General features: G+C 42.8%; 1 protein-coding gene across 1 annotated transcript in view; it reads right to left on the bottom strand.

Annotated features, from left to right (window-relative positions):
- Window positions 1-4,395: 4,395 nt before the first annotated feature.
- AGL (amylo-alpha-1, 6-glucosidase, 4-alpha-glucanotransferase) overlaps window positions 4,396-26,131 on the bottom strand; it is a 46,504-nt gene continuing 24,768 nt past the window's right edge. Inside the window, 17 exon segments of the mRNA XM_054564903.1 lie at window positions 4,396-6,815; window positions 9,406-9,539; window positions 9,646-9,733; window positions 11,229-11,326; window positions 12,287-12,498; window positions 13,302-13,414; window positions 14,347-14,482; window positions 16,042-16,153; window positions 16,985-17,210; window positions 18,454-18,556; window positions 20,733-20,908; window positions 21,756-21,889; window positions 22,331-22,467; window positions 23,294-23,424; window positions 24,632-24,766; window positions 24,877-24,989; window positions 25,080-25,204. Of these exon segments, the coding sequence (XP_054420878.1) occupies window positions 6,698-6,815; window positions 9,406-9,539; window positions 9,646-9,733; window positions 11,229-11,326; window positions 12,287-12,498; window positions 13,302-13,414; window positions 14,347-14,482; window positions 16,042-16,153; window positions 16,985-17,210; window positions 18,454-18,556; window positions 20,733-20,908; window positions 21,756-21,889; window positions 22,331-22,467; window positions 23,294-23,424; window positions 24,632-24,766; window positions 24,877-24,989; window positions 25,080-25,204 (2,291 nt within the window). The 3' untranslated portion in view covers window positions 4,396-6,697.

A 26,131-nucleotide genomic window follows, 5' to 3' on the forward strand; every position in this document is an offset into this window, starting at 1 on the left:
TGACTTCTGGTCCTGTGTCCCAGGCTCCTCTCCATCAGGGGCACCACAGGATCTGATTTTCATTCTTTTGGAGCACTGGCTTCATCTCTGGTGCCCGCTTCTGCTGGTTGTGTGGTCTGACTCTTTTGTGAACTTTGCTAATGACTTCAGTGGTTTATAGAAATCTGGCTGCTGTGGGTGAAAGATTGCAGAGAATCTGGTCAACTCAATGAAGAATTTGCACCCAATGGGAAGAGAACAGTCTTTTATAGGAGCCAGTGGGTTTTGTATTTGGGCTTGGCTGAAATACAAAATGAGCTGAAATGTTTTAATTGAAGCTCTACGTACTCTATCTGGGTCAATATCTACATTTATGTGGCTGTGAGTGGGTAATATTTCCTTCCTTCCAAATTAAATTACACAGTTTCTTCAAAGAGATCTGTTTGGATTGGTTTAGAGCTAAGTAAGCCTTATATATTCCTAAAATTCCCAGAAATTAAGGAAATTGATCTTCTAATAATTTCAGTGCACTAAAAGATGTATTATTTAGGAAGCAACGCAAATGATTTAAGAATTTGAGTTCAGATTACTTAGGTAAATCTTTGGCAAATGAGATTAGTTTAATATTGTTGCATAGCTATGTCTTCTAAGTTATAAGCCTTAAATATAGTTTCAGCATACATTTTTATTCTAGTTGAGTGTTTTTCCTAAACTTGTATGGACTTATCAAATAAGCTAGCATTAGCTCTACCAGACGTTTAAAGTGAGGAAACATGACAATTTGTGTTTCACCAAAGTGAGTCATTATTCTGGCAAACTTTATTTCGACAGTAATTCTGTTTTGTAGTATGTAAACTTGGAAATAGTTACCAAGATCTTTGGGTAACTTAAACTTGTGAATTGATGCTAAATTGAGTTAATGAGTGGATTTATCTACTCAGATCATTTCTAAATAGGATACTGAAACATTAATTGCAGAGCATAACTGAAAGTTTGTATCATTTTATATACTTTTTGCCTCTCACTTTACATAATACAGAGAGGCTATGTATTTGGATCTGCTGGTGAATGTGTTCAGTTTTGCAACTTCAGGGTATGTATGGTTACAAACAGGAGATGTATATTCACAAGCTCTGTTAGCTGAACTGCTGAAGTATTACAAATGGTCATAACTCTCGAAACTCCTAGTTTTCTCTATAAAGTAGAAGTGACTGTGGGTAGAAGCTAAGTCAGTGTTTGTGAATGGGATTCTTCTCAGAGCCACAGTGGCAGAGGGACGGCCTTGTTTGCAGGGTGTGCAGGGCGGGTCTGTGTAGAGGGCAAGTGACACTGTTCTAGGAGGAGAAGGAAACTGCAGGAAAAAACCTGAGTACAAATGGAAGTCGTAGAGGTTCTCAGGAAGCGAACTGTAACTGGCCGTCCAAGCTGGCTAAAGTGTGATGGATTTATTTATAAGATTGTCAAAAGTTCTGATAACAAATACCCTGATGCAAAACTAGAAGTTGGTTTTATGTCTGTTAAAATCACAAAATCTTGGATTACTTATTTGCTTAGCAACAGGCTGTAAGAAATTTCTCTTTACCTTCCGGGGAATTGCCTCTCTAACAATGATTCTGTGTCTTAACAGAATTATTTCTTGTGCTTTATGATTTTACCATGTCCTTGATTATTTCCGAGGACAAGGGCCCCCACTTAAGAACTAAGGTTTTTTACAATCATGTTAACACTCTATGAGTACTTTTAAAATCTTTTATTGTCAGTTTAAATACATAGCCAAGCATAGTTTCCCAGTAACTATTGATCTGATCCTACTTAAGTGTTCAAACCTCCTGACAATTATTGACATTTTACCTTCCCCACATCAAATCCTAAGTGACATATTTTGCACCTAAAACTGATTTCCCAGAGGGCTCCTAAATATCACAAAGAATTTGTTCTTTTATCAAAAGAGATGTTCTAGAAATAATGAGGTTTATCTGATGTGTTGCTATTGATGAGTTGCATGGGAAGAGTTGCCAGATCAGAAGGGACGCCTAACTTTCCCTCGGCTAAATTTGTATGGGTAAAAGTTATTAATATAATTATTCCAGAAATTGCATGCTCTATGAGAAGTTTGTAGATGGCCCTCAATATCCACGCTATCTCTGGTATGTTTCTATTGATCGGAATCCAGATTGCTGCTTTGCCCAGTTTTAGACAAAATATAATGAATAAACCACAATTTCAATTACTCTTTAAAATGTTAAATTGGTTGCAACCTTCTTGAATTTGAATTTAGCGTCTTCTAGTAATCTATGATTTTAAACAGGATTTACATTACTTTCTAAGGAGTTTTAAGAATACGCAAATGTTTAGGACTTGCTCCATTCTTACTGAATCTCTTGATAAACTTGTCATATTCTTGGTGTATTCTGACTATATACTTGGTATATTCTTGGACTATTATGCCTCAGGATTATGACATGTTCAGGCTGAAGAATTTTGTCTCTGTAGAGATTATATTTATTTAGTTTCATAAAGTAAATGTCACATTTATTGTTCTTTAAAATGGGATTAGTAATTATACTTTGAGTCCCCAGCAGTAGATCCAGTTACAATTTCCTGAACCCTAGTCCAGAAACAGGTGATTGCTGAGGCTGCCAACCCAAGACTGAGAGGAACGAGAATGAATTACATAGCACTTGGTAGACCAGCGGGGAATGACGGTGGGTTTTGTTTGGAATATCACTGATGCTAATGCTGTTCTCTGGATATTAGGAGTCCCGGTCCCTTTCCCTTTTCCCTTAAGTTATATATGACTCATCATAATCTAGTCAACTCTGCTTTTGCAAACAGAAATGAAACCTTTATCTTTTTTTTCCCTGCCTGGCTCCTCCAGAATAAATACATACTGAGTGTTGTTTTGTTTTTTTTTTTTTTTAATGGCAATAGAGTCAGTTGCACAATTTTAGTAAGTTTGTCCTCCTCAGTAACAGGACTTAATTGAAACATTGGTCATGTAACCAAGAAGAGAGTTAAGAAATAAAATGGAGTCATTAGAGTCAAACTGCTAAATTAGCTAAAATAAAGTAGCTTGAGGCATGAGGAAACCGTCCTTATTTTAACTGGGAACTTAAATCTTTGAATTGTCCCGTCCCGCCCCCACCCTGGGATATACATCAGACTTGCAGGTAACCCTCCGCTTCCCCCTTTAAGGCCTCCGGACACAGATCCAGACCACTGGACACTAGAGGTTCACCAGCTCAGACCAACGTGGAAGCTGAGCAGGCAGGACCGAGTCTTCTCAAGAACGAACTTTTTACTGTAAGAGCCCTCAGCTCCTCTCTCTTCTTTGGAACACCCTGGGCATTGCCCAGCTGAGGTTTCACTTTGCAGACCAGAAGAGCCTTGAGCAAACCCTTATCATTTCTTTCTAGCCAAGCCCCAAGGCTCTTTTTGAGTCTGTTGACACCTAAATATCGTACTTGAGAAAAGCTTGTTTAATCAGACAGGACCAATTTTATTTTTTTTTAAAGATTTTATTTACTTTTAGGGAGGGGAAGGGAAGGAGATGGAGAGGGAAAGAAGCATCACTGTGTGGTTGCCTCTTGAACGCCCCCTACTGGGGATGTGGCCCACAACCCAGGCATGTGCCCTGACTGGGAATCGAACCAGTGACCCTTTGGTTTGCAAGCCAGCACTCACTCCACTGAGCCATACCAGCCAGGGTAGGACCAGACATTTTGAAGGAACTACAGTAATTTCATGACACTAAAGCTTACAAAGCACGCTCAGGAAAACTGGACTGCACACACTTCTATTTTGCCTTAGTGTAGACATCAATGGTAGCTGTTTTGCCTCTTTAAAATTCAATGTGAGCATAAAATACAAATTTTTAACATGAAAATATAAAATTATGAATTATAAAATTTGGTCTTATTTTAACCAAGCCATAAAATTTGCAATCCATTTGGATGATATAAATGTTGAGTTCCTATTTCACCAAGACCAGGCTTTGGGAAATCAAGAGGAAAAATAATTTGGAGAAACTCCTGATTAAAATAAGCTCACAGACTCAGGAGACAATGAGTTGACATTATCTGGAAAATTATAGAATATTCTTTGTCATTAGGTGCTGGCCTTGGGTCCTGATGATTACAGACCGGCGAATCAGCCCTGGACTAGGTTTTAAGAAATACCGGGAGACTGCAGAGTTCCCAACAGATCTACTTATACATCAGAAGTTTATTTTGCTCCTCTGGTCAACATGGCTATTTAAATAAATTACCAAAGAGCCTAAAATTCTTCCTTCCGTTTTTGCCCCTACACATCCTCCAAAACAGATAAGAACCCCAAATAACAAATCTTAAATAAATGGTAGTAGTCAGTGTCAACAAATTAATTCAGCGGTAAATGATGGAAGAAAAGCAAAACCCAGACCTTTGCGAAAGATTTTTATTGTCTTGGTACGCAGACACAAGAATGGCACCTGCCTACCAAGTAGGCAGTAGAAGTAACAGTAGAAGACGTATCAGAAATGAGTGACAGTCCACATGGCTTATAAGGTCCATAGATGTGACAGGTCTCACTGCTCCTCGATCATCTTTGAATCTTCACAGGCGATCACAGCACTGGTTAAACTGGCAAACACACTCCTCACGTTAAAGAGGACGCTGATGTGCAATTGTCTGCAAATCTAACGCAATGGCACCTCATCCCACATCACTCAGGAACGGGGTGTCCTACGTACACATCTTTTAGTCGAATGACATTTCTCTCTCTAAAGTCTGAAGTCGTTATTTTAATTATGTTTAATGAAATAATGTGTGACATGCCTTCTGAAACTTTGAAATGGACCGTGCAGATTACAGCAACGTTCTCGCTGAGGTGGATATTTGCCGTGCTATGGGTAACCCAATGTGGCTTTGTTTAAGAAATCGTCAATTCATTATTTATTTTTAGTTAATTATCTTATTTATTTGTCACATTTAACTGTCAGCCAGTACTTCTTGCTTTCGTTAAATATGTTGGTTTTCAGTTACTTTTCTTCCACCTTTTATATTGAAGTCCAAGTAGAATTAAGCCACATACACCCTGATGACTAATGTTCCCCTCTCTCATGGAAGGTTAGAGAAGGTTGTACTGTACACTGAGCAATGAAGAAGGGGGAGAAATTTGGAAACTAAAGTGCTTATAGATAGCAGTCAGATTACTATCACAACTGACCTTAAATGTGTAAGGCTTAATCTGCTTTAGGCAGGAAACCAGAAAGCTAAGCCCCTGCAAACTCTTTCGAAAGCAGGGTCAGCCTTGAAGAAGGGCATGCAGGCAAAAATCCCCTAGTAAATTTCCACGCACTTTCAGGCATGAGTATTTCACATCCAAAGCATTTGTGCATTTTTAGTACCCAGAATTTTCTGTTTGCATCCTTTTCCTCTGTATTTTTACTTCTTAGTCATACTTAAGGCAGTAGGGTGTGTGATCTCTGGCACAACACTACTACACCAGTATTTTAACTACACACCATTGGATAATGCTATATAGTGATGAAGGGACTTTTGCAACTACTTTCTTTCAACTAAAATGATAATCTATTTTTTTTCTTGAGACAAAAACAGTAAAAGAGTAAAAAAAAAAATTCTACCTAGAAAACAAGTACTATTAAAAAATGTCAAATCACATAAATGTTAAAAACTTTCTTTGTTTTATGCCTTTTTCAGATTTAAGTTATTTTAAAATAACATGAAAAACTTTTCCAATGATTTTATTGAATTACAGATAACTACTGAATTCATATCTGTATTTTCATTATATCAAGATTATTCTCAATGCTACACTTGCCAGTGGTAGGTTTTGGTTAATAGGAACCAGAATCTACTATAACCTATCAATACCCTTTACACACAAACTAAAAATAGTTATTGTTTTAGCAAATTAATATAGCATTTTTTCTTTAAAGTTCTCATAACTACGCCAAACATTTTGCATTTTAAAAATGTAAACCATCTCGTAGCAGGAAATGGAAACAACACTAATTTTATAAAACTGTTTTTAGGAAATAAATTCCTAATGTTTTGTGGTTTTTTTCATATATCCTACACATCATTAACACAATTATGTTAAATATACTGTTGGTATTTATTATATTAAAACATACTAATATATTAGTGAAAAATAAAAGCACATGTGAACATCTGTGCCCCTTTTATGAACATACATTGTAGGTTGATACTTCCACTGCTTGGCACCCAGTTACTGAATGCAGTGTGGAAGGTGCTAGAAATACACAGAGAAAGGTGAGACCATTAATTAACCACAGCCTATTCAGTATGTGTTGTTACTGAAGAGAATGCATAACACAATTTAAAAATACTTTTCTTGTTTTTCTATTATTACATCCTCATATTTCATTTTCACTTATGTACGAATGGAAGATTACGTGTTTTCTTTTTCAAACTTGTTGTTTGTAGGCATTTGAAGAATTATTACTGATTTTGAAAGAAAAACATTCCATTAGTCACGGCAATTTTCTCTCTGACTTAAGTCAAAAGCTCTGTACATTAGAGAAAAAAAGGAAAAATTGATGCTTTTCCAGTCTTCACCTAACTGTGCATCAGTACTACGTGAACGAGATTTTTAGTCTGACTTGAGCCTGTGCACATCAAGCATTTACATTATATTACGTCCTTGCATCCTGTAATACAAGAGATTGCACACTTAATAAATAGCGACGAGTCGACTATAAGTCATAGAGCGTTTCAAGAACGGTGGCGATCGACCAGGCCTGGGTCTCGCAGCTGAAGGGACAGTACTGGCCGTCCTCATTGGTCAGCTCTGGGAGGCCTTTCCAAGGGGACCTTGGGGAAAGAAAAGCCGTTTTGTGAGACCCAGTCTGACATGTATGTTATCGAGGTAACACAGCAGGAAAGGGGCCGGGTGATTTTGCCTTTTTGTACAGAAAACAGTCATACACAGTCATTGGCTATAAAACAGGATATCCTGAAGATGTTTGTATAAAGAATTTAGATTGGAATTATTCTTTGATATTGACCTTTGGGATTTAAGACTTTCAAATACAAAGGAATCCCTTTCGGAATAAAAACAGAAGAAACTACCATTCCAAGCAGTATATAGAGACAGGTATCTCTCTGGTCTAATTTTATTCCTTTTGGAGTAAGTTTATGAGACTCAAATTATAATTACTTAGATTTATTAAGTTTGATCTTGACATTAATGTAAAATGAATATGAAACAGTGAAGAAACACACAATTATGATTAGGAGAAAGATGGCAATTAAAAACAATATGAATATACCAATTTCTCATTCTATTGAATAATAGTATTTATTGTGCATTTATCATGTTCTTACACTAAGTGCTTTATATACATTTTCTCATTTTAATGCTCATAGAAGCACTATAAGGTAGGTACCATAATCATTCCTATTTATAGTTTCATAGATGTTAGATCTTGCTATCAGAACACAGTATTATTACTGTATCAAATTCATTCTTAATTTCAGTGTAAGCTCTTAAATATAAAACATAAATTTAAAAGTACAGAATTCTATAAACATTTCATTTTTTATAGCTCTTAAAGTCCCAAATTCTAGATTAAACCTAAATACCTGTACACCTTACTGCTCAGAATAACTATGCGTGAACAGCGTACCCCTTACCTCCTTGGTTAGGAGACCATGGGAACGTTGGGAACATTAGTTTCATCATGAGGTGTTGTAACGCATGGCTATGGTACATATACTTTTCTGTAGCTATGAAATGTTTCATAACAAAAATAGGAAATAACTCCATTAGGTAAATGCAGAGATAATTTGAATAATAACTAATAATAACGTCAGCTAGTAATAATAATAATAAAATACAGCTAGTACTGTATTTTTGAAAACTCTCACAAAGAAATGGAAAACATAGAAAGCGTCTGTTTCCAAGCGTTCGAGCTACTTCAGAGGAAAGTGGCCGATGACTAAGGTCGGGTCCCAGGGCATCTGATGGGGGAGCTGTGTCCCCTTCCGGATTCCTGTGAAGTCCCAGCCCTCAGGACCTTATAACCTGACCTCGGAGGGACACAGGGTTGTTGCAGACGATGCTAGTTAGGGTGGCATCAGGCGGGCCCTTGCTCCAGTGCGACCGGGGTCCTCACAAACGGGGACGTTTGGCCACAGGCACGCACGCAGGGAGACCGCCGCGTGCCGGCGGGATTGGCGGCCACAGCCCGGGAGCCACCGGCAGCGGCCCTGCGCTTGGGGCCTTGGAGGGACAGGGACCGCCCGGGCCTCCACGGCGGGGCACGCGGCCCTAGCGAGCCAGCCGCTTCCCCAGCGCGGCGAGGGCAGAGCGAAGGCCGGGCTGCGCCTGGGGACGGAGCCGGCGCGGGTCGGACGCGCACGGAAAGGGGAGGCCAGGCCGCAGGGAGTGTGCCCAGGGGACACAGCGCGACAAGCCACAGCGCCCCTCGGAGCAGCGCGCAGGGGCCCCGCCTGAGGACGGGCTGACACGGTCTTTGCAGGTTACGAAGGGAGGAGCCAGTGGGCCAGTCACGGGAGCGCGGTCACGCGGCCGGTGGGAGGGGCGGGACACAGGTCGGCGCAGGGGCAGGGGCCCTGCCGCGCAGGCCGTTCCCGTTTCCCGTGGTCGGAGGGAAGAAAGAGAAAAGAAACGCGAGTGATGGTAACAGCGGGGGCACGGAAGGACGGGCTGCAGGGGCGGCGCCGTCACAGACTCGGACTCACTCTCCAGCCCACGCGGAGGCCGCGCGGCGGGCCGGGTTCTCCGCGGATGCCAACGAGCCGCCGCCCATGCACGGGGGAGGATGGCGGTCCCTCCTGGTCTAACCGAGGTGGTAACGTGTACGCTGTTCACGCATAGTTATTCTGGGCAGTAAGGTGTACAGGTATTTAGGTTTAATCTAGAATTTGGGACTTTAAGAGCTTTTGACCGTATTTTATCACTGTGTAAAGAAACATGACTCTAAACTTTCTTTTCTGCTAACAGAACAAAGGATGTGACAAAGAGATTTGAAATAACAGTCAAAAGGCCAACCCTGATATTTTAATTATAATGAAAGCATTTCTGAAAAGTATTGCTGTATTTTTGAATCAGTTAACTCAAAAGGGCCAGCCTGCATACTTTCAGTTTTGTATTTATTCTGTGCTAATAACCCTATCCAAAAACACATTATCAGCTAAATTTTATAATGAAAGATTATTTCACATGTATAAATCATGCAGGAAAGTCTTCGACTAAAATGAATAACCCAACCTACTTGAAGGAAGCTAAAACTTACACCACAGAAATTGTCGTGGTAAAGGGTAAAGCTTTCAGATTTCATCGGGCAACCAGAGGACACAGAAGTGAATTCTAAGGACACGTCAGGTACCTGACTGACAAAATGCTAGTCACGGAGATCACGCGCCTCTTAAGGCTTACCTCTCAAGATGCACGTAATGCCGAGAAAGGACATTTTTAACCAGGAACACAGTCTTTGCATTAGCCTCTGGGCCCATCAATTTGGAAAAATACAATTTTGCACGAAGAAAATACCCCACGGGCCACAGCCACTCCTGAAAAAGATGATTTAATTATAAAGGGGAAAAAAGAGAGCTGTATCTAAAACTGTTTGGGGGGAAAACAACATGTGAAAACTCAAGAGAGAAATGACGTGCTTACAGGTCCTTGGTGATAATTGAAGCCTTTTGCGAGATTGTAGTTGTCGCTGTCTAAAGCGTTGTCATAAACGCCACAGTAAACCATGTCGCTGGAAAATCAGTGACACGCAGGTTAAAAAACATCACACATTGTACAGGAAGCATCAGAAAAAATTCAATAGCAATGGTAAGAGAAATAATCAAATTATTTTGCCTTTCAAAGCATTTAAACCTTATATAAGTAAATACTGAGTTTGGAGCACTTTACTAACGTGTCAGGGAGCGAATAACAAATACTGGCGAATACAAAAAACTAACATATTCCGGAATCTTGCCTTCAAGGAGTCACCCTGACACTGTCGGTAAAAGTAAATCAGGCCTCTAGTATATTTACAACAATTAAAATATACACTGAGTAATTTGAATGAGTGATTATTAACGGTAAGTTTTCTTAACTACTAACTAAAGGTTTCTTTGAAAGTTCTCCATGAAATTATTTTAAAATTAATCAAAATGGGGACATTATCAGATTACAAATAGCAACTAAGTCCACATAGAGAATTTACGCACACTTATGAACCAAGCAGACTGTTACCCACTTACTGCAACTGATGACACGAGACAGTTACCTATGCTCAGTTTAATTTAAATTATCGCTTTTTTTCCTTTTAGTGAGGGAGACAGAACTGGCCACGTGAGTTACTTTGATCGTGGGCTTTAGTTCTGACCAGCGGCTCGTAAAGCCCCTGCAAAGGCGGCGAGTGCTTCCGCAGGCAGGCAGCCTACAGACAGCGTCCATCTCAAGACCGAAATGAATACACAGGGAAGTCGGGAAAGCCTGCAACGAAGAGGCTACGAAGGGTGGGGGCCCCCTCACGTAGCGACAGAGAGAGCAAACCGACGATGGGTACCACACTTTAAAGAAAAACAGTTGAAAACTGGAAAAGACATTAAAAACTCAGGAATAAACACAAGTTGGAAAAGAAAAGTATAAAATGGCACAGAAATATAACATAAAAACAACATTATAATTGGTTTAAATTAAAATTGTGGTGTGACCGCCCAGAAAGGATGGAGTGGCGGGGGCGCGGGGTTAAATCCTCATCTGTCATCACGGGCAGTGAATCGATCATGTCTAAATATTTTAAAAAGTTAGGAAACAGCTGCATACACATGATTTTATCCCATTAAAGGAACTACTAGCGGCAGCACCCGAGCAAAATAAAGACCGTCTCTGAGGAGATAACGTGTCTATACTTCCTATGTCCACAGCGGTCACTTTCGCAATCTGAAAATGCAGCTGTTAGAAAATATTCGTGGCAAAGTAGTTTTACAAACTGAAAAACTCTCTTACCAATTACTGAGTACAGGACCAAGACAAAACCATGTTGAACATCGATATTTAATGATAGAAAAGGTATTTTTAAAAACTCGGTGTGAATGCAACGTCGGAGATTGTATGTAGTCAGTGCAAAACAGCAGCAACGACATCCTTAATACTTACAGTCCAGCGGAATCTGATCCAAGTTTTTATGCCAAGGTTAACTATAATGACATGGTAAGTAGAATGCGAACTACATTCTGAGTCCTCCCATTGCAACTTACTCCGGATCCAGAGTTTTCATGCCCAGGGGGCCCAGCAATTTCTTCTCTGCCATCTCCAATGCCTTCCACGCCTTCTCTGCAGTAAAGAGCTCAGGGGCCTGCGGAGTGTCAGAAACCAACGCACAAATGCTTTCAGATCACTGAACAATTCGTTTCCACTCACGGTGGAACACAAACTAGCTAGAAATTTGGAAAAGGAGAGCTGTTTGGAACTCCAGGGTGGGCCAGAATTTGAGTGCAGGCGCTAAGCCGGATCTGATCCAAGGAGGCGGACTGGGAAGCAGCGCTCTGCGCCGGGACACGGGGGAAGCTGTCCGAGGCGAGGATGCCTCGTGTCGCTTCAAGGAAGCGTGCCAGCTCCAAAAGGAGGCCGTCCCAGCTGCACGGAAGGCAGAGCGCACGGAAGGCCATTCTGCAGAAGCCTCACAATCCGGTCCTAGCCATCCGTGCCTCTGGGGTGAGAAGGAAATACAGAGGACTCGCCCTCCAACGGCAGGGGCCGTGGAGATGGAGAGACAGCGCCGGTGACCCGGTGACGGAGGGTCTGCGGTCAGTTCGAGGGTTACATGGAATCAAGTGCGCGCACGCGCCGAACGGAAGCCACCTTTCTGTGCCTCTGCATCTGCTCTCCTGCTATGACTAAGAGAACTGCGCTCAGCATTCTCGTTGGCAAAGTGGAGACAGCTAGGTGGGCCCAGAAGAACACATGCCTTCTCCATTTTACTGCCCTGAGAGTTTGTTTTTAGTTTAAGGCAAGAGAAAATCAGGAGGGTCTAGAATTCTTGGCTTGATAGAACCTCGTATGAACCTCATCATTTTTTCTGTGCTATGATGGGGCACATGTCGAACACACTTAGTCACCGTTTCATTTTCAATTTTTTCACGCTGATGGTGACAGGTGACACGCACAAGCCTTCATTCATTAAGAGAGCACATAAAACTAACTAGTACACAGTATGCTTTTTACCAATTCAATGAACTTGAAAACAAACAGGAATAAAGAACGAAATAAATTCTATCGCAACGGGTTTGGAGTCTAAACACAGGAAGACACTCACTACGACCATCGCGACTGGGAAGTTGGGCCGCAGCTGGTAGTCGCACCAGGGGCTGGATGCGCCGTAGCTGTCCTTGTAGATGCCGCGCTTGTGGACCAGGTGCGGGTTCTTCTCGTGCGCGTTGGACGGGTCTTCGGACACGTAGAATAGCTTTTCAAAGTTGTCTTGTATTTTTCTGTTCCACTCATCATAGGACACTGTCACCACCCTTCCTGAAACGTGATAAAAGGGCTCAGCAGTTCGAGGCATTCAAAGAAACCCACACGTGCAGTTACAGGCAGAGAGTGATATTTCCGTAAATTACTCCCTTTTTGAAAGTGTCAGGGCTTTTTGAGGGGCACTAGCCAGAAATTAAAAATGATCTTTCATGACATTAGCAAGAAAGGATTAGACTCTCGCCAATTGGTCCCCGATTGGTTTTCCTTTGGGTCACGTTCTTACATGGTTGATAGTGACCTTCACTGAGCACTCAAAGTGAGGCCGAGCTGAGGCGCATCGGAGTACAGAATACATCCCGATTTCAAAGACTCAGTAACGCCCCCAAGAATGCAAAACAGGTCACGAATAATTACATTCTGATGATATGTTAAAATGCTACTTAGCAGAGATTGAGTTAGTAAAATCTATGATCACAGTTAATTTTACCTATTTCTTTTTACTTTTTAATGTGGGTAATTCAAAATGATATATGTGGCTTAAGTTAGATTTCTATTGGACAGGAGAGTTGGAGAAAGAGAGAGATTACACAATTGTTCAGAAAAACACAACTTGCTGATAGTCACACTGTGGTAAGTGCAGTAAGGCAGGAAAACGATGCTTTTCACATCTCATTTCGAAGTTGCTATAAAAATATGGTGAATAACCAGGTTTGTTACAGTTTTCCTACTAACAGACTAATGGTTTTTCCTCTCAATCCTAAGGGTTTCCTAAGTTCATTGAGTCAATGATGGTTTCATCAGTGAAGAATATAGACAGTATATTCAGAGCTTCTTTGTAAATAAAGTGAATATCTTACCATGTCTTTTTACTGTGACTTCACGATAAGGGAAGATATTTTTTTTGGATAATTCCAGCAACCAGCGAATGGCAGATTTACTCAGGCCCACGATTTCCACAGCAGACCCATCTCTAAAATTAAAAATAAATTGTTCTTTGAGTTGGAGTCAGTTAAGTACTCCTTAAATAGCACACAATAAACACTTTTGATGAACTCTATAACCAATGTGTTATAAAAATAACTATAAAACTCTCCTACTCCACAAGAAGGTGTATAAGAACGATCCGGAAACAGGGAGAAGTAAGGAATCAGGGTATTAGAACCAAGTCCCAGAGGAAAGGAAGCAAACATGGACACAGGAGAAGCCAGGGAAGGGGAACATAGTAACTGGGGAGCTTGCTTTAGGAAAGACAAAAGGGAAGTACAAGAGATCATAATACATCAAAATAATCAGGTTTTTAAAAGAATTTGCAAAGCATGTAGGAACAGGTACTATTAATTGTCGTTGACAATTTTGCCCGAAGATAAAATTGAGAAAAAGAACATAGTTTCTCAGGCCTGACACTGTATTCAGTATTTGAAATCAGAAAAAGAAATGATGGGATAGAAGATAAAAAAAATTAGGGGGAATAAAGGTTCAGAAAGTGAAAGGATTTTACAAAGGAGGGGATAATTGGTGATTCTCTATGTTTACGAGGGGGGCGCAAGGGCACGTTACAACGACGGCGCCGCAGGTTAGAACTGTCTGAACCGTGGGGCGGCGGATCGTAAACGCAGGTGCGCCCGGAGAATCCACCCCCGCACCACACCGCACCCCTCCCCCCGACCCCGGGAACCTCCGCGAGGGAACAGACGCTCCCCCTGGTGGCCCAGACCCAGAGGACCGCATCTGCGCGCCTCGGGGGAGCGGGCAGCGGGCAGCGGGCAGCGGGCGCGGCCTGGAAGAGGCGGTGCGAGACCTCCCCTGGCTTAGTGTGGAGACTCCACGGTTGACCGGAGGAAAGGTCCGGCAAGGCTGAGGCGAGAAGGGCGTAACGGCACCAGCGCGCGCAAGAGACCGTGCCTTGGGGTGGCGGGGATGCCTCTGTTTCTAGCTCTGTCGCTCTCCCCCATTTTGTCCATCCACGTGCCGCAGTTAAAGCGATTTCCTCCGTAAACAAATCCCGTTTCTTCATCGACTCCTGCGGTTATATTAAAACCTAAAAAAGCCAAATAAGACATGTATACAATTTAAAAGACGACCAATGAACTAGGACAATGACTCTGGAGAGCAGAGAGCAGGTTGGCAAGACCTTCGAAGCTGAAACGTGCCTGCTCCACCGCATGGTGATTTCATTTCCCCACGCGCGCTCTAGAGCAGCCCTTCCCCGCGTGCACCCTCGTGGGAGGACGTTACTGCAGTGCTGCGGGCGGGGGCGAGGAAGTTCCACCCCACGACCGAGTGGGGGCGCGGATGAGCACTGCACCTTAGGCTTACAGCGGACACCTCCCCGTGGCGCTGAAAACGAACGGACTGGGTTCACAGGCATCGAAATCGACAAAGCCCCCAAACAACATGATTGGGCGAACGCATTGCAAGAGGATATGCGTAAGATACCTTTTCCCTAAAAGTTTAAAATATGGAAAATGCTAATATACACAACCACACCTGTGTATGTGGCTGCGTCTTATGTGATTATATAGGACAAAATTTAAAAACATAAAATAATTATATATAGTGTATATATACATTATATGAAAATATGCTGAATATATACTCTAATATACAGAAGATATACTACATAATATATTATCATATGTAGTTTAGGCATGAACACACATAAGCACAGAAGCACACATGGAAACAGAAACCCCGGTTATAGGTTAGTCACAATAATTCTGGAGATGAACCTTTAGATGTGTCTGTAACGGTTTCTTTCCTTTCAAAACAAAACAGAAAATCCAAAGAAAATGTGGCCAAATGGAAGTAGCTGTTGAATATCAGTTCCAGGTTCCAAGGTAAATTTTATATCACTTCCTGTATATTGAAATGTTGTAATCAACATTTAACTAAGTGTTCATAATTAAAACTAAAATAAGTCAGGACTATCACAAAAACGCTCTTTAAATATAAAATCTATTTCTATTTAGTTCTCTTACTGAAGGATAAAAAATGTTCTCAGTGATTTCTTACCAGCTCACTTGGGTATAAAATTTGTGTGTTACACTACAAACAATAATTTAATTAAATAAGGTTTATTGTTTAAAATATAATTTTAAAGTGCCAAGTACAAGAAATTTAGATTCTTGAGTGTGTATCAAAATTTTCCAATGAGTTAGTGAGTTACCTGAAATATCTGGAGTAGATCACTTAAAAAGCTTATCATTTTATATTAACTACAATTGTGTTAAAAAAAGTCCATAGTCCTATTACCATAACAAAACTACGGCACTTTGGTCATCTTATCAATAAAATGGGAACAATGTAACTCATCCCCAGTGTTCCTGGGGCTATTAAACAGGAATAACACACACACAGTGGTAGCACAGTAGTAAAGCACCCAATTATCAGCATTTATTATGATGATTATAAATGCAGCCCCCACTACCTTTCCCGTGGGCTGACAAGAGAGAGAAAATCTTCTCTCTCCTCTAGAAGCTAAGCCTGTGAGTCCAAGGACGGTGCTCATCTTGTCCACAGCTGCCTTTGGAAGTGCCCCACACCATGAAGCGCTTGCCAGCTACGGGGCCCATCGAGAGCCCACGGGGAGGGACGCACCTTCGTCCTTCATGTTGCGGTCTATCTGTGGCCCCGCGTTCCTCTCCCGGAACTGGATGCCTTGCGCGTGTCTTTGCATGGCTTCCTGGATCACCTCAAACAACGGCTGGTCCTGTGGGGGACGGAACAGAGCGCCCTCCATCAGAAACGACATTGCTCTCCTCTTCCCCAGGCCCCACAGCTCAGGTCTTGTGAAAACATCTGTTTTCCTTCGGAGGGAGCGGTGGGGCCCCGGGCGGGGCAGGGCAAAGCTGGAGCCCCCGAGCCCCAGCCTTCGGCACGTGGACTTGTATACATTGTCGCCTGACTACGCAGGTCTGTGCGTGAAATAATTGATATTTTTGCTGACACACGGAAATGAATCTTGGGAGGTGGTATTGTTTCGGTGAGAGTGAATTGCTCTGGTGATCAATGACTCCAGCTCACTCCACAGGAAGATACACTGTGACCTCCCTGGACTGGTGCCAAGGCCCCGCACGGCCTGGCTCCCCGTCCACGGACGCCCGCCGCCCCGCACAGAAAGCCATACCAGACCGAAGCTCTGCCGGGCTGCACCCTGAGCTCCACGGCCCCAGTCTCTTCGACGTCTCCCCACAAGCTCCTCACCTCTGCTGAAGTCCCTCTGCTGAACATGACTAATTGTCAGGTTCCGCGCAGGGACCATTTTGGCTCCTTTCTAGAGTCCTCCCCGAGACGCGCTGAGCAGATCAGCTCTTTGGGCGGCGGCCGTGGGACCTCCACGACCGACCGTCCTGCACCACGTGCCCCCCGCCTCACCCCCCCCCCCGTAAGAAGGGGCGGGCCTGAAGCGTGTGCTCCAGCACAGTCCCAGCAGAGGCTCGACGCGCAGCCGCGCCGGAATGGTTCTGAGCGATGTGTGTTTTTATATCGGAAGCTAAGTCATTTTTCAGGAAAAGAAATTATTGTGAGAAGCGATTCTTACCACTGCGCCGGCGGGCAAAGGGGCAGAGTCGTCTGTGGGGTACATTCTGGACACGGGGCACTTGAGAATGTCCAGGCCGTTGGGGACCATGTGGCAGTAGTCCTGGATGCACTGCAGCCACCACCACACGGCGTCCCGGCAGTTGTATCTGGCGTAGGTCCCTTCGCCCAGGAGGTTGGGAATGAGCCCGTGTCTCAGGGTACCAGCGAATGCTAAGATGATATTCCTGAAACACAGACTCAGGCGGCTCACTTGACAGGAAAACAACCACTTAAGAAATTGAAGACAGCAAGGCCACGCCGGGTGACGATCATTTCGGACGCATTTCCTCTCCGGCCCTTGTTTCTTTGTGTTTTCGTGTAGAAAGTGGCCACACCGTAGAGCAAGCTCTGGGCGCAGGGCCAGGGAGCTTGCCGCGGCCCTGGCTGCTTCCCTGGCGACCCGTGGGGCTCATCCTCTCGGGGACAGTCTGTCACCCTGAGGGTGAGCCAGGGGACTGGGTGATTTTCCAGGTCCCTGACAGCAATAGATTCTACTTTTGAAATCCTTGGTTTTTCAAAATCTAAGAAACTAAAACACGCACTCTATTACTTTAAACAGCAGATACAAAAGAGCAACGCCAACACATAGGAAAATAAATGGGTGAAAGCTGACCTTGAAAAATATGATTAATTTCCAAAAACCGGTAAAAGACACTTTACCTTTTAAAGTGTCAGATGGCAAGGTATTCTAAAAAAAAAGCCTGAAACTAAGAAATAAGAGGACAGCCTTAAATTCTAGCGTTACCTTCTGCAGGCCTTGGGAAAGTCATTTAAACTGCCTAGGTCTCAGTGCTTTCTGGCAGAACCATTTGGAGATTTAATCAAGTTTATGTCTCAGTTTAATGTTCATCTCTTAAATAACAGTGCAGCAGGAACCTTTTTATTTTCCGCAGTGTGGATAGTGACATGCCCAATTAATTAATAAGAGCTCAGAGTGCTAGCAATTCACCGTTCAGAGCAATGGCTTCCTCTTGACATCTGACTACAAAAGACCTTGGTCCGCGAACACGTGTAGTAGAAACAGCCATGTGTGGCCACCAAAGTGGTTTTCTCTCCTGCATGTCCCGACCTGCCTTCCAGAGGCGCCCATGTAATGCATTTGAAGGCAAAAGATGCACGTGGAACTGAGGTATGTTAAGTGCATGAACATGGTTATACCTTTTTTAGTTTTACTGATATAAATCAGCAAATCTGAAAATAACCTGACCTGTGAGGGACTAGAACTTACTAACTTCAAAGATTTTCACTCCTGTGAAATCCTATGAACGTGTAATAAGTTAAAATGAAAAATAAAAAATAAAAATTAAAAAAAAAAAAACACTTCAAGGAAGCACACCTCCGGAATGCCGACTAGGTGGATGAAGGGGCAAGTCTGAAGAGCACGCGAGAAACACTCAGACACAACCTGCCAACTTTCCGAGCCCCTACCTGGCCTCCACGTAGCGTCCGGGAATCAGCAGCAGGCCTCTCAGCGCGATAAAAGTGTCCCTTCCCCAGCAGCGGAAAATGCCCGAAGAAAAATGAGGTAAGCCTAACAGGAAACACAATGGAGTCATATGTTAATCTGACATTATCTTGTTTGTCAAAACAATCACTGTCTCTCCTCAGTAGAAAAATAGAATCCAAGATAACAGAAACCTCATCTGTCTTGTTTACCAAAGCATATCACTGAAAACTGTAACTGGTACCTAGTACCATGTACATGATAAAAATTTATCGAATGAATGAGATAAAAGACTAGCTATACGAGGTATATTGAGAGGTGAAAGAATATGACTAAGACAAAAGAAAATTTTGGCAAATCCTAAGTACACACTTTAAGTTTCTGCCTATTCAGTCTTCACCTTGGAGGATGGACATCATTGTCTTTGTTAAGAAAGATCAGAACTGAAGGAAACATTAGGCACGTCTGACACACATGGCTTAGCTATGGTTGCTGATGATAATTTTGATGATGACACACAAGTACCAGTTTCTGCCACACAGACTTCCTGGGGCTTTTGGCCACTTAGCACCTTGTAGGAAGTACGAGTATAAACAGAGTCACGGGTGAGTTTGAGAGGGTGTGACCTAAAACACAGGCCGCCTGTCTTCATTAAGAAGTCAAAACTATAAAACCTCTTGCAATGACCTGTGGAAACGTTTTGGCCTCAAAGGTATGACTTACAGATCACATGCCTTCTGGGGGATTTTTACCTTGTCAGTTATGACAAAAGTTAGGGTTATGATCTCTTTCACTACTGTGATTGAAGAAAGGTGTTCCTGGCTTTGGTGTCCATTTGTAAATGACCCCAAAAACCCGACCTGCAAATCAGAGTATGGTCCAGTGTTTTGTTAGTATGAAGTATAGAAGACACTCCCTTGGGGTGAGAGAAGCAAGTATTAGAACTTTTATTTATATTTATCAACTTACCTTTGAAGTTTCAGTTTTTGTTTTACACTATGTCTGTCTATGTAAGTCTATCAGGTGTGACCTATCAGTATGTCATTTATGATCCTAGTACCTCTATTTCGGGAGTGTTTATATACAGCAGCGTGTAATTACAGTACCATGCTGAGATCACCGCTGTTTTACGTAATAGGCTTCTAACCGGTAGCCTTTAAAAGCGAACTCTGCCTATGGCTTGTTTCCCACAATGGCCGGTTCAGTTTTATGAGCATCTGCCTGGATTCACAGGGGACAGGGAAGTTCCAGAAGGAGATCAGAGAGCTGAGCAGAAATCTCAGACACAATTCTGTAATTAAAACATTCAGACGGTTTGTATGGTCACTGCAAGTGAGAAGGTGATTTCTTTTGAGTCACTGGGTGCCCGTAGGTCTTTGTTCTTGGCCTGAGCAGATGCAGGTTTAAGGGTAAACAGAGAAAATCACATAGACCCTACTATTGCTATCATCATTCATATAGTAATATCAATGTGGTATTTTTCAGTGTAGTTTGGAAAGTTCTAAACTTTCACGGCCTCAGATATCAAGCACTTTCTGGAAACAGCTTGCAGTGTATTAGGGAGAAAGCGAAAGCCTGTCGTTCAGTCTGGTTTGCTTACTCAGGCTTGTTCACTGGTTCAGCTTTTAACACTACTTGCAGGAAAGAATGTCAGTAAGTACAGTTAAAGCATTTGATTGCAGTTAGACACCTGATAAAAGCTTACCTTACATATTTTGTGTTCTGTAAGCTGTATTGGACTTTTCCATAATCTCTTGGTACTTACCAGGCTGGGTTAATTTTTAAAAATTGGGAAAGAAGTGTAATACGATGGAATAAGGGTAGTAAAACAAATCTGATTTAAAAATAAAACACGTGAAGAGTTGAAAATTAACCCAGAAACACGGAAAAGGATTAACCAGCCAGAAAAAAAAAAGCACATAAATATAAATGCCTATTTAACAGTGATAATTAAATAGTAAGCACGGTTTAATTTTTACAAGCGATCAGCTCTGACATTTTGCTACATAGTCACATAAAATCTTGGATAACATCAGGAGGATTTTTTTCCTTCACTTTTTAATTGAATTTATTGGGGTGACATTGGCTGATATAATTATAGGAGAGGTTTCAGGTGTCCAGTTCTAGAACACATCATCTGTGTATTGGACCGTGGGTTCGCTACCCCATCGTGAGTTTTTTAAAGAAATCATCATTTCCCCGTAAGTTTTGCTCTTGGACTGTCACAGACGTACACACCCTCCCCTCGGACGTCACTTCTTACCTGCTGCCAGGGACACACAGCACTGCTCCCTTTCCTTCGTGACCTCGTTGAGCCGGTAGGGCACGTCCCTCAGGGACGGGGAGAGCAGCGGCAGCGACGGGAACTTCCCTACTCCGCACATCTGGACCGAGCCCAGGGCGAGGTGCTTCACGAAGGTGGAGCCTTCCTGAACAAAGCTGCGGCAAAGGGGCAGGTTCAAAGTGTTATTTGTAGGAAGACAAACATTGTGTTCTTCTTTATTTAAAAAATGTACCGTGGTAAGAACCCCTGCGGTCTCCCCTCTGAGCAGATTTTTACGTACACACACAGAATTGTTGGTGAAGGCACACTGCTGGGCAGCAGATCTCTGCAACTGGCCTGGCATAATAACTACAATTATTTTTGAATCGAATACCTATCGATTCAAAAAGTTTTAGCGGGACTATTTTACTCAGTTTCCTTCCTTCAAATAATGTCTCTGTGCAAATGTGTGACCGTGGTAATGTCTGCGGACAAAACACTTTCAGTTTGGTTAGGTTTTAAAAATGCTTTCACTTCGGAGAGACAACGGTGGGGTTTCTGCCCCCCCCAGGGACGATGCCCAGATCAACAGGGCAGCTCTTGGCTGGCGCATCCCGATCTGTGGTTTCTCTCTAGGGCGAATCGTTAAAGGCCAGTTTCATTCATTAATAAGGGCAGAATATTTTCCTCTTACTAAAAACTTAGAAACATAACTGTGTACGTATGTTCTAAAGTAGTGTATTCAAGAACTTAACAAGTCAATGAATAAATAGAAATGAATCATATAAAACAATGAAAATTTCCAGCAACATGCTCTTTTAGCTTTAGGGAACAGATCTTAATGTCTCAGTTTGCGTATGTTCCATCCTGGAGAATGCTAATAAATCTGCCATGCGCTCACACGCGCGCTTCAGCTCCGGGAGCCCCTGACAGTTCGCTGCCTTTGGTCTTCTCAGAGCACCTGTGAACAGACCCTGCGTAGTTTCTAGGCAGGCGAGCTGATTGGCTCAGGCTGGGCAGTACCTTGACATCTGTTTCCAGGCTACATCCAGGAGGGTGGTGTAGGCCCCGATTAATATAGCATCAAAGTAGCATGGGATAAGATAACGGGGGATCTGCTTCAGGTAGAAGAACATAGCCTGCAACCATTTGCCGACCTGTTGGGAAAACAATTTAAAGAGTGAAGGGGGGCGGGGGCAGGGAAAGGGAAGGGAAGGGGAAAGTCAAGGAACATATAGCAAGGACTCATGGACAAAACCAAAGGGGAAGAGCTGAGGGAGGGAAGGCGGGAGGGGGCAAGGGAAAGAGGTGGGGGGGGGGAGGCAGAGACAAATGTATTTAAAAAGTAAATAAATTAAAAAAAAAAAAAGTGAATTTGGTGGGTTTATAGGCTCTGTGTATTTTAAAGGGTATATCCAAGTACGGACCTCCACTAACTAGTAGCCTATCAACCTGGTATCCATTTATGAGAACTGAGAGACGGTGAAAAAGGAAGGGAAATGTTTCAGGTTAGCGAACGATGTCAGTGTTGGAGGTGACGCGGTAATACAGTTCCCGCGGTGCCTGGCTGGCCGGGACCGCCCGCCAGCTCGCCTCACCTCAGCCAAGGCTCCCGACCGGGCGACGAGCCTGCTGCTGACGTAGTCAATCATCCAATCTCCGGAGCGCAGGTTGTCACAAAACGGGTGCCCCAGGTCGTTCTTTGGTCTTATTTCTGCCAACACGGACATCAATCCTGGAAATTCACAGAAAGGCCACGCTCTGTGACTGGCCGTGGCGACGCGTCCCCTGGCCTGGCTGCTGTCAGGGTCTAGTCCCCAGGGCGGGGCGTTGGGGGATGGACGGGACCCAGCTGCATGGTCTGCGGTGGCTCTCTGCGTGGTAACACAGGCCCGAGCCACGCTACGGGGACACGCGGAGGGAAGGGGCCACTGTCCCCGGGCTCCGCAGAGCTTTCCAAGGGCCGGTCTTGTTCTTCTGGGGCTTAATGTGCTGACAGTCCAAGGGGGCGGGCACGGTGCCTGCCCTGCGGTGCCCGGGAAGGGCACTGATGTCCGTGTCTCCCGGGTTGAAAAGTGCTGGGTTCACCGACACTTAGGCAAGACCGAAGGAAACCACAGACCGGGCTTCGGAGACAGCCAGAGCATCCGGGGGTCATAAGAACAAAGCCTACTCTGGAAACGATGTGGAAGTTTAACAAGAGGTCCTTGGAACTAAATGAAGTATCCAAGGGAGGTATATAGGGATATCTTTAAGTAATTCTCAAAGAGAAGCATTCAAATTCCTATGCAGACACAGCCCACTCTGTTAGTTCAATGAAGTACCTCATTTAATCCTCAAAAAGGCCTATACACTTGGCAGCATTATTCACTTTTTGTACAGGCAGCAATTGGGGCAGAAGAACCAGGTGTCAGGAGGCGAGTAGGCAGCAGAGCCAGGACCTGAACCCAAGCAGTCTAACTCTGAGCCCATGCTCTTGCTTTTCTTAAGAAGATACCATGTGACACTTAAAAAACCCCCCCAAAACCTCCAAAGGCTTAACCATGCTTCTACTTGCTTACCCTGGAGACCCGCGTACTTCAGAGACGCCCAGTTGGGTATGTGGTAACACCCTCCGCCATCCTCTCGCTCTTCGGATTCACATCGGTACAGCACCTGGTTCAGCTCGGCCAAGGTGAGCTGAGAGGCAATCCTGGGGAGTGAGGGATGGGGGAACCGGTTAAATGTACTGATGTTCACGTGCCGTCAGTAAAAATTGAGAGCAAAACCTGAAGCATAACCATAAAACATCTTAGCGATGTCTGTTTTAGGAACGCATCATTATAATACATGTTATGAACAACATACATCATAAATAACAATTAAAGGATAAAATATGCTAACAATTCAATCAGAAGTAACATTTCTTCCAAAACAAGGAAATCATCAAGGGCCAAATTTTATTGATTAGGAGTACGCTGGGAAATCTTTTGGTTGCTATATCCTTTAAGTCATCTATATTTTTTTAATCTTTCTAGTTTGGGCTTAGTTTCTCCCCTTCCGTTATACTTTCCTATGTTGGATGCCAAGAACTTGTACGCTAATTATCTTAAACTCAAAATAATCAATCAAAGCGCCAGAAAAGGGGTGCTCAATCGCCACAGCTAAGCTTAAGCATCCTGGGGTCTCTGCCCGGCCATTGTCCTGTCTCCGAGGCTGCGCCGCCTTTCAGCTCGGTCCCTCAAGGAACCGGGACTTTCCTGCGTAGATGCTTCTCGACAGTGGTCAGAAGGAAGTGCCCAGCCTTCCCGGGCTGGTCTCCCTTGCTCGTCGCAGTGAGGCTCCTGACTGACCGTAGCTCAGTACAACTGAAACCCCGTTTTCTTGCACTTTTACTCGCTCAATGTCCGTTCTCCATCATTGAACACACGTCCTTATGGATTTTCTGTGAACGCACATCCTGGTGACTGAACTTCCTCCTGTCCCTCTTCGTTCCACCTCAGCGAGCACACCGTGGGCGGCACATCATGCCCCCACGAGCGGCTGTCCCCACAGCTGGGGCCGGCTCTGTCTGCAGGCTTTCAACAGGGAGCCCGTGGGCTCCCCACCCAAGACTTACCCACAGAGCTAACTCAAATGCAGGCTTCTCAGCCGCGCCTCAAGGTAACTTGAGCAGGTGTAAGGGGGAATACGTATTTTATAAGCATTCCATAGAAACACAAAACTTTCACCATGAATTATTTTAGAATACAACTATTTCACTAAGAAGAGTTTGCATTAAGAGGGAATATCCTTAATGGTAAAAGTTCTTATAAAACAAGACGATTGAGCACAAATAGGAAAAAGGGCTAAAATGTAAAGTGACACATCACTCACCAGCTATTAAAGTAACAAGCTTCCACAGAACAAGGCATACTTACGAAGCAAAGGGAATTTTTAATATGGGATCTGCGTTGTCAACAACAAGGCTCCCAGATTTAAAGTGAGGACTGAACTGTGTCAGGTGATGTCGAAGAATTCCAACAGCAACTTGTGCATGTGGGTCAAGACTAACCCTGAAAACATTAATTGAAAATTGATTAACTTTAAAGAGTAATTTAAAATTAGCAGGAGACGTCAACTATTTTAAACATAAGCAAAGTCGATAGTTTGAACTCTGCCATACCTGAATATAATAACACTTCCTGGAGATAAGTTTTCAAATTCTATTTCTTGAATATATTCATTGGGTCCCTTTGTGGTAATTCCAGCTTGTTTAACAATTTTACTCTCGTTAAGCTTGGAAAAAAGTTACATAAAACCGTTCAATGAATAATTCTAATGTCCTTAAAATGTTAAACATAGGAGGAAGATAAGAATACCAAATACCTGAATATGTTCTTTAATTTCTACCGTGACAGTAGGCATTCCATTGATTGAATTCTCATCCTTCTTATAAGGCTTTGTGTTTCTTTCAATAGTTCTGGCTTCAAGAACCACTTCTTCAATTTTGCCTAGGAACATATAAAAATGTCACCAAAATTTCATATTAAACCATCTGAAATTAGGAATCGCTAATGAGGTTTTAAATCACGTAACTGAAAGTTAAAGATGAAAAGGCAGTTAATTTCAAAAAACACAAGACAGTCTAAAAGTAGACGATTCTAGTACCCAAGATGCATTTTCACACAATGCTGTTTTTTTCAATTTATTTTTAAATCACAACTTAGTTGGAGCTTTATTTGAAGAGCGAGCGTATCAAGCAGGGTTGGGAGAGAACCGCTGGCCCCACCGTGTGCCCTCGCTTCCCCTTCAGGGGACATCGCGACGGGCAGTTTGAGGTTCGTTGAGCCTGTGCATGTTCACTACATATGTGTTTCCCTAAACAACACATGTTATTTTCCATATTTCCAAGTATTTTTTAAAGTAGATTTACATTTTTTATATATATTTCTGCAACTAGCTTTCTATTGGAAAACACTGTATTTTTTAGATTTGTTCACACTGCTACATTAGTTCTAGCTTATTTATTTCAAACACCAAATAGTATTGCACTGTATGACTATGCCAAAGGCATTCATTCTACTAACACTGTTAATTTTAATTTTTCTCTATTGTAACTATATATTTCTGCATGAGCAATGATCAGACAAGATGATTACTGAATATACATTTGTGAACAGCTAAAAGAACTAACGAACATTTAACCTAAAACAGTTCAAGTTGATGATTTTTAAGACTTGGAGTTACACTTATTTGGCAACTGGCAACCTATATATAATAGGAAGATTTTTATGGGCCTTATTACTCAGTCAACAGACTTGGACAGTCGCTGTATGCACAGCAACATGTTATGCCATAATACATGTAATAGTAAGCAAGGAGGTAAAATACACACATCCAGAAAAAAAGCAATAGGAAGGACATCCCTCAAGGATGTA

Source organism: Pteronotus mesoamericanus, unplaced genomic scaffold, assembly GCF_021234165.1.
Source record: "Pteronotus mesoamericanus isolate MK-2021 breed Mesoamerican mustached bat unplaced genomic scaffold, CSHL_Meso_final scaffold_99, whole genome shotgun sequence".
Lineage (NCBI taxonomy): Eukaryota > Metazoa > Chordata > Mammalia > Chiroptera > Mormoopidae > Pteronotus > Pteronotus mesoamericanus.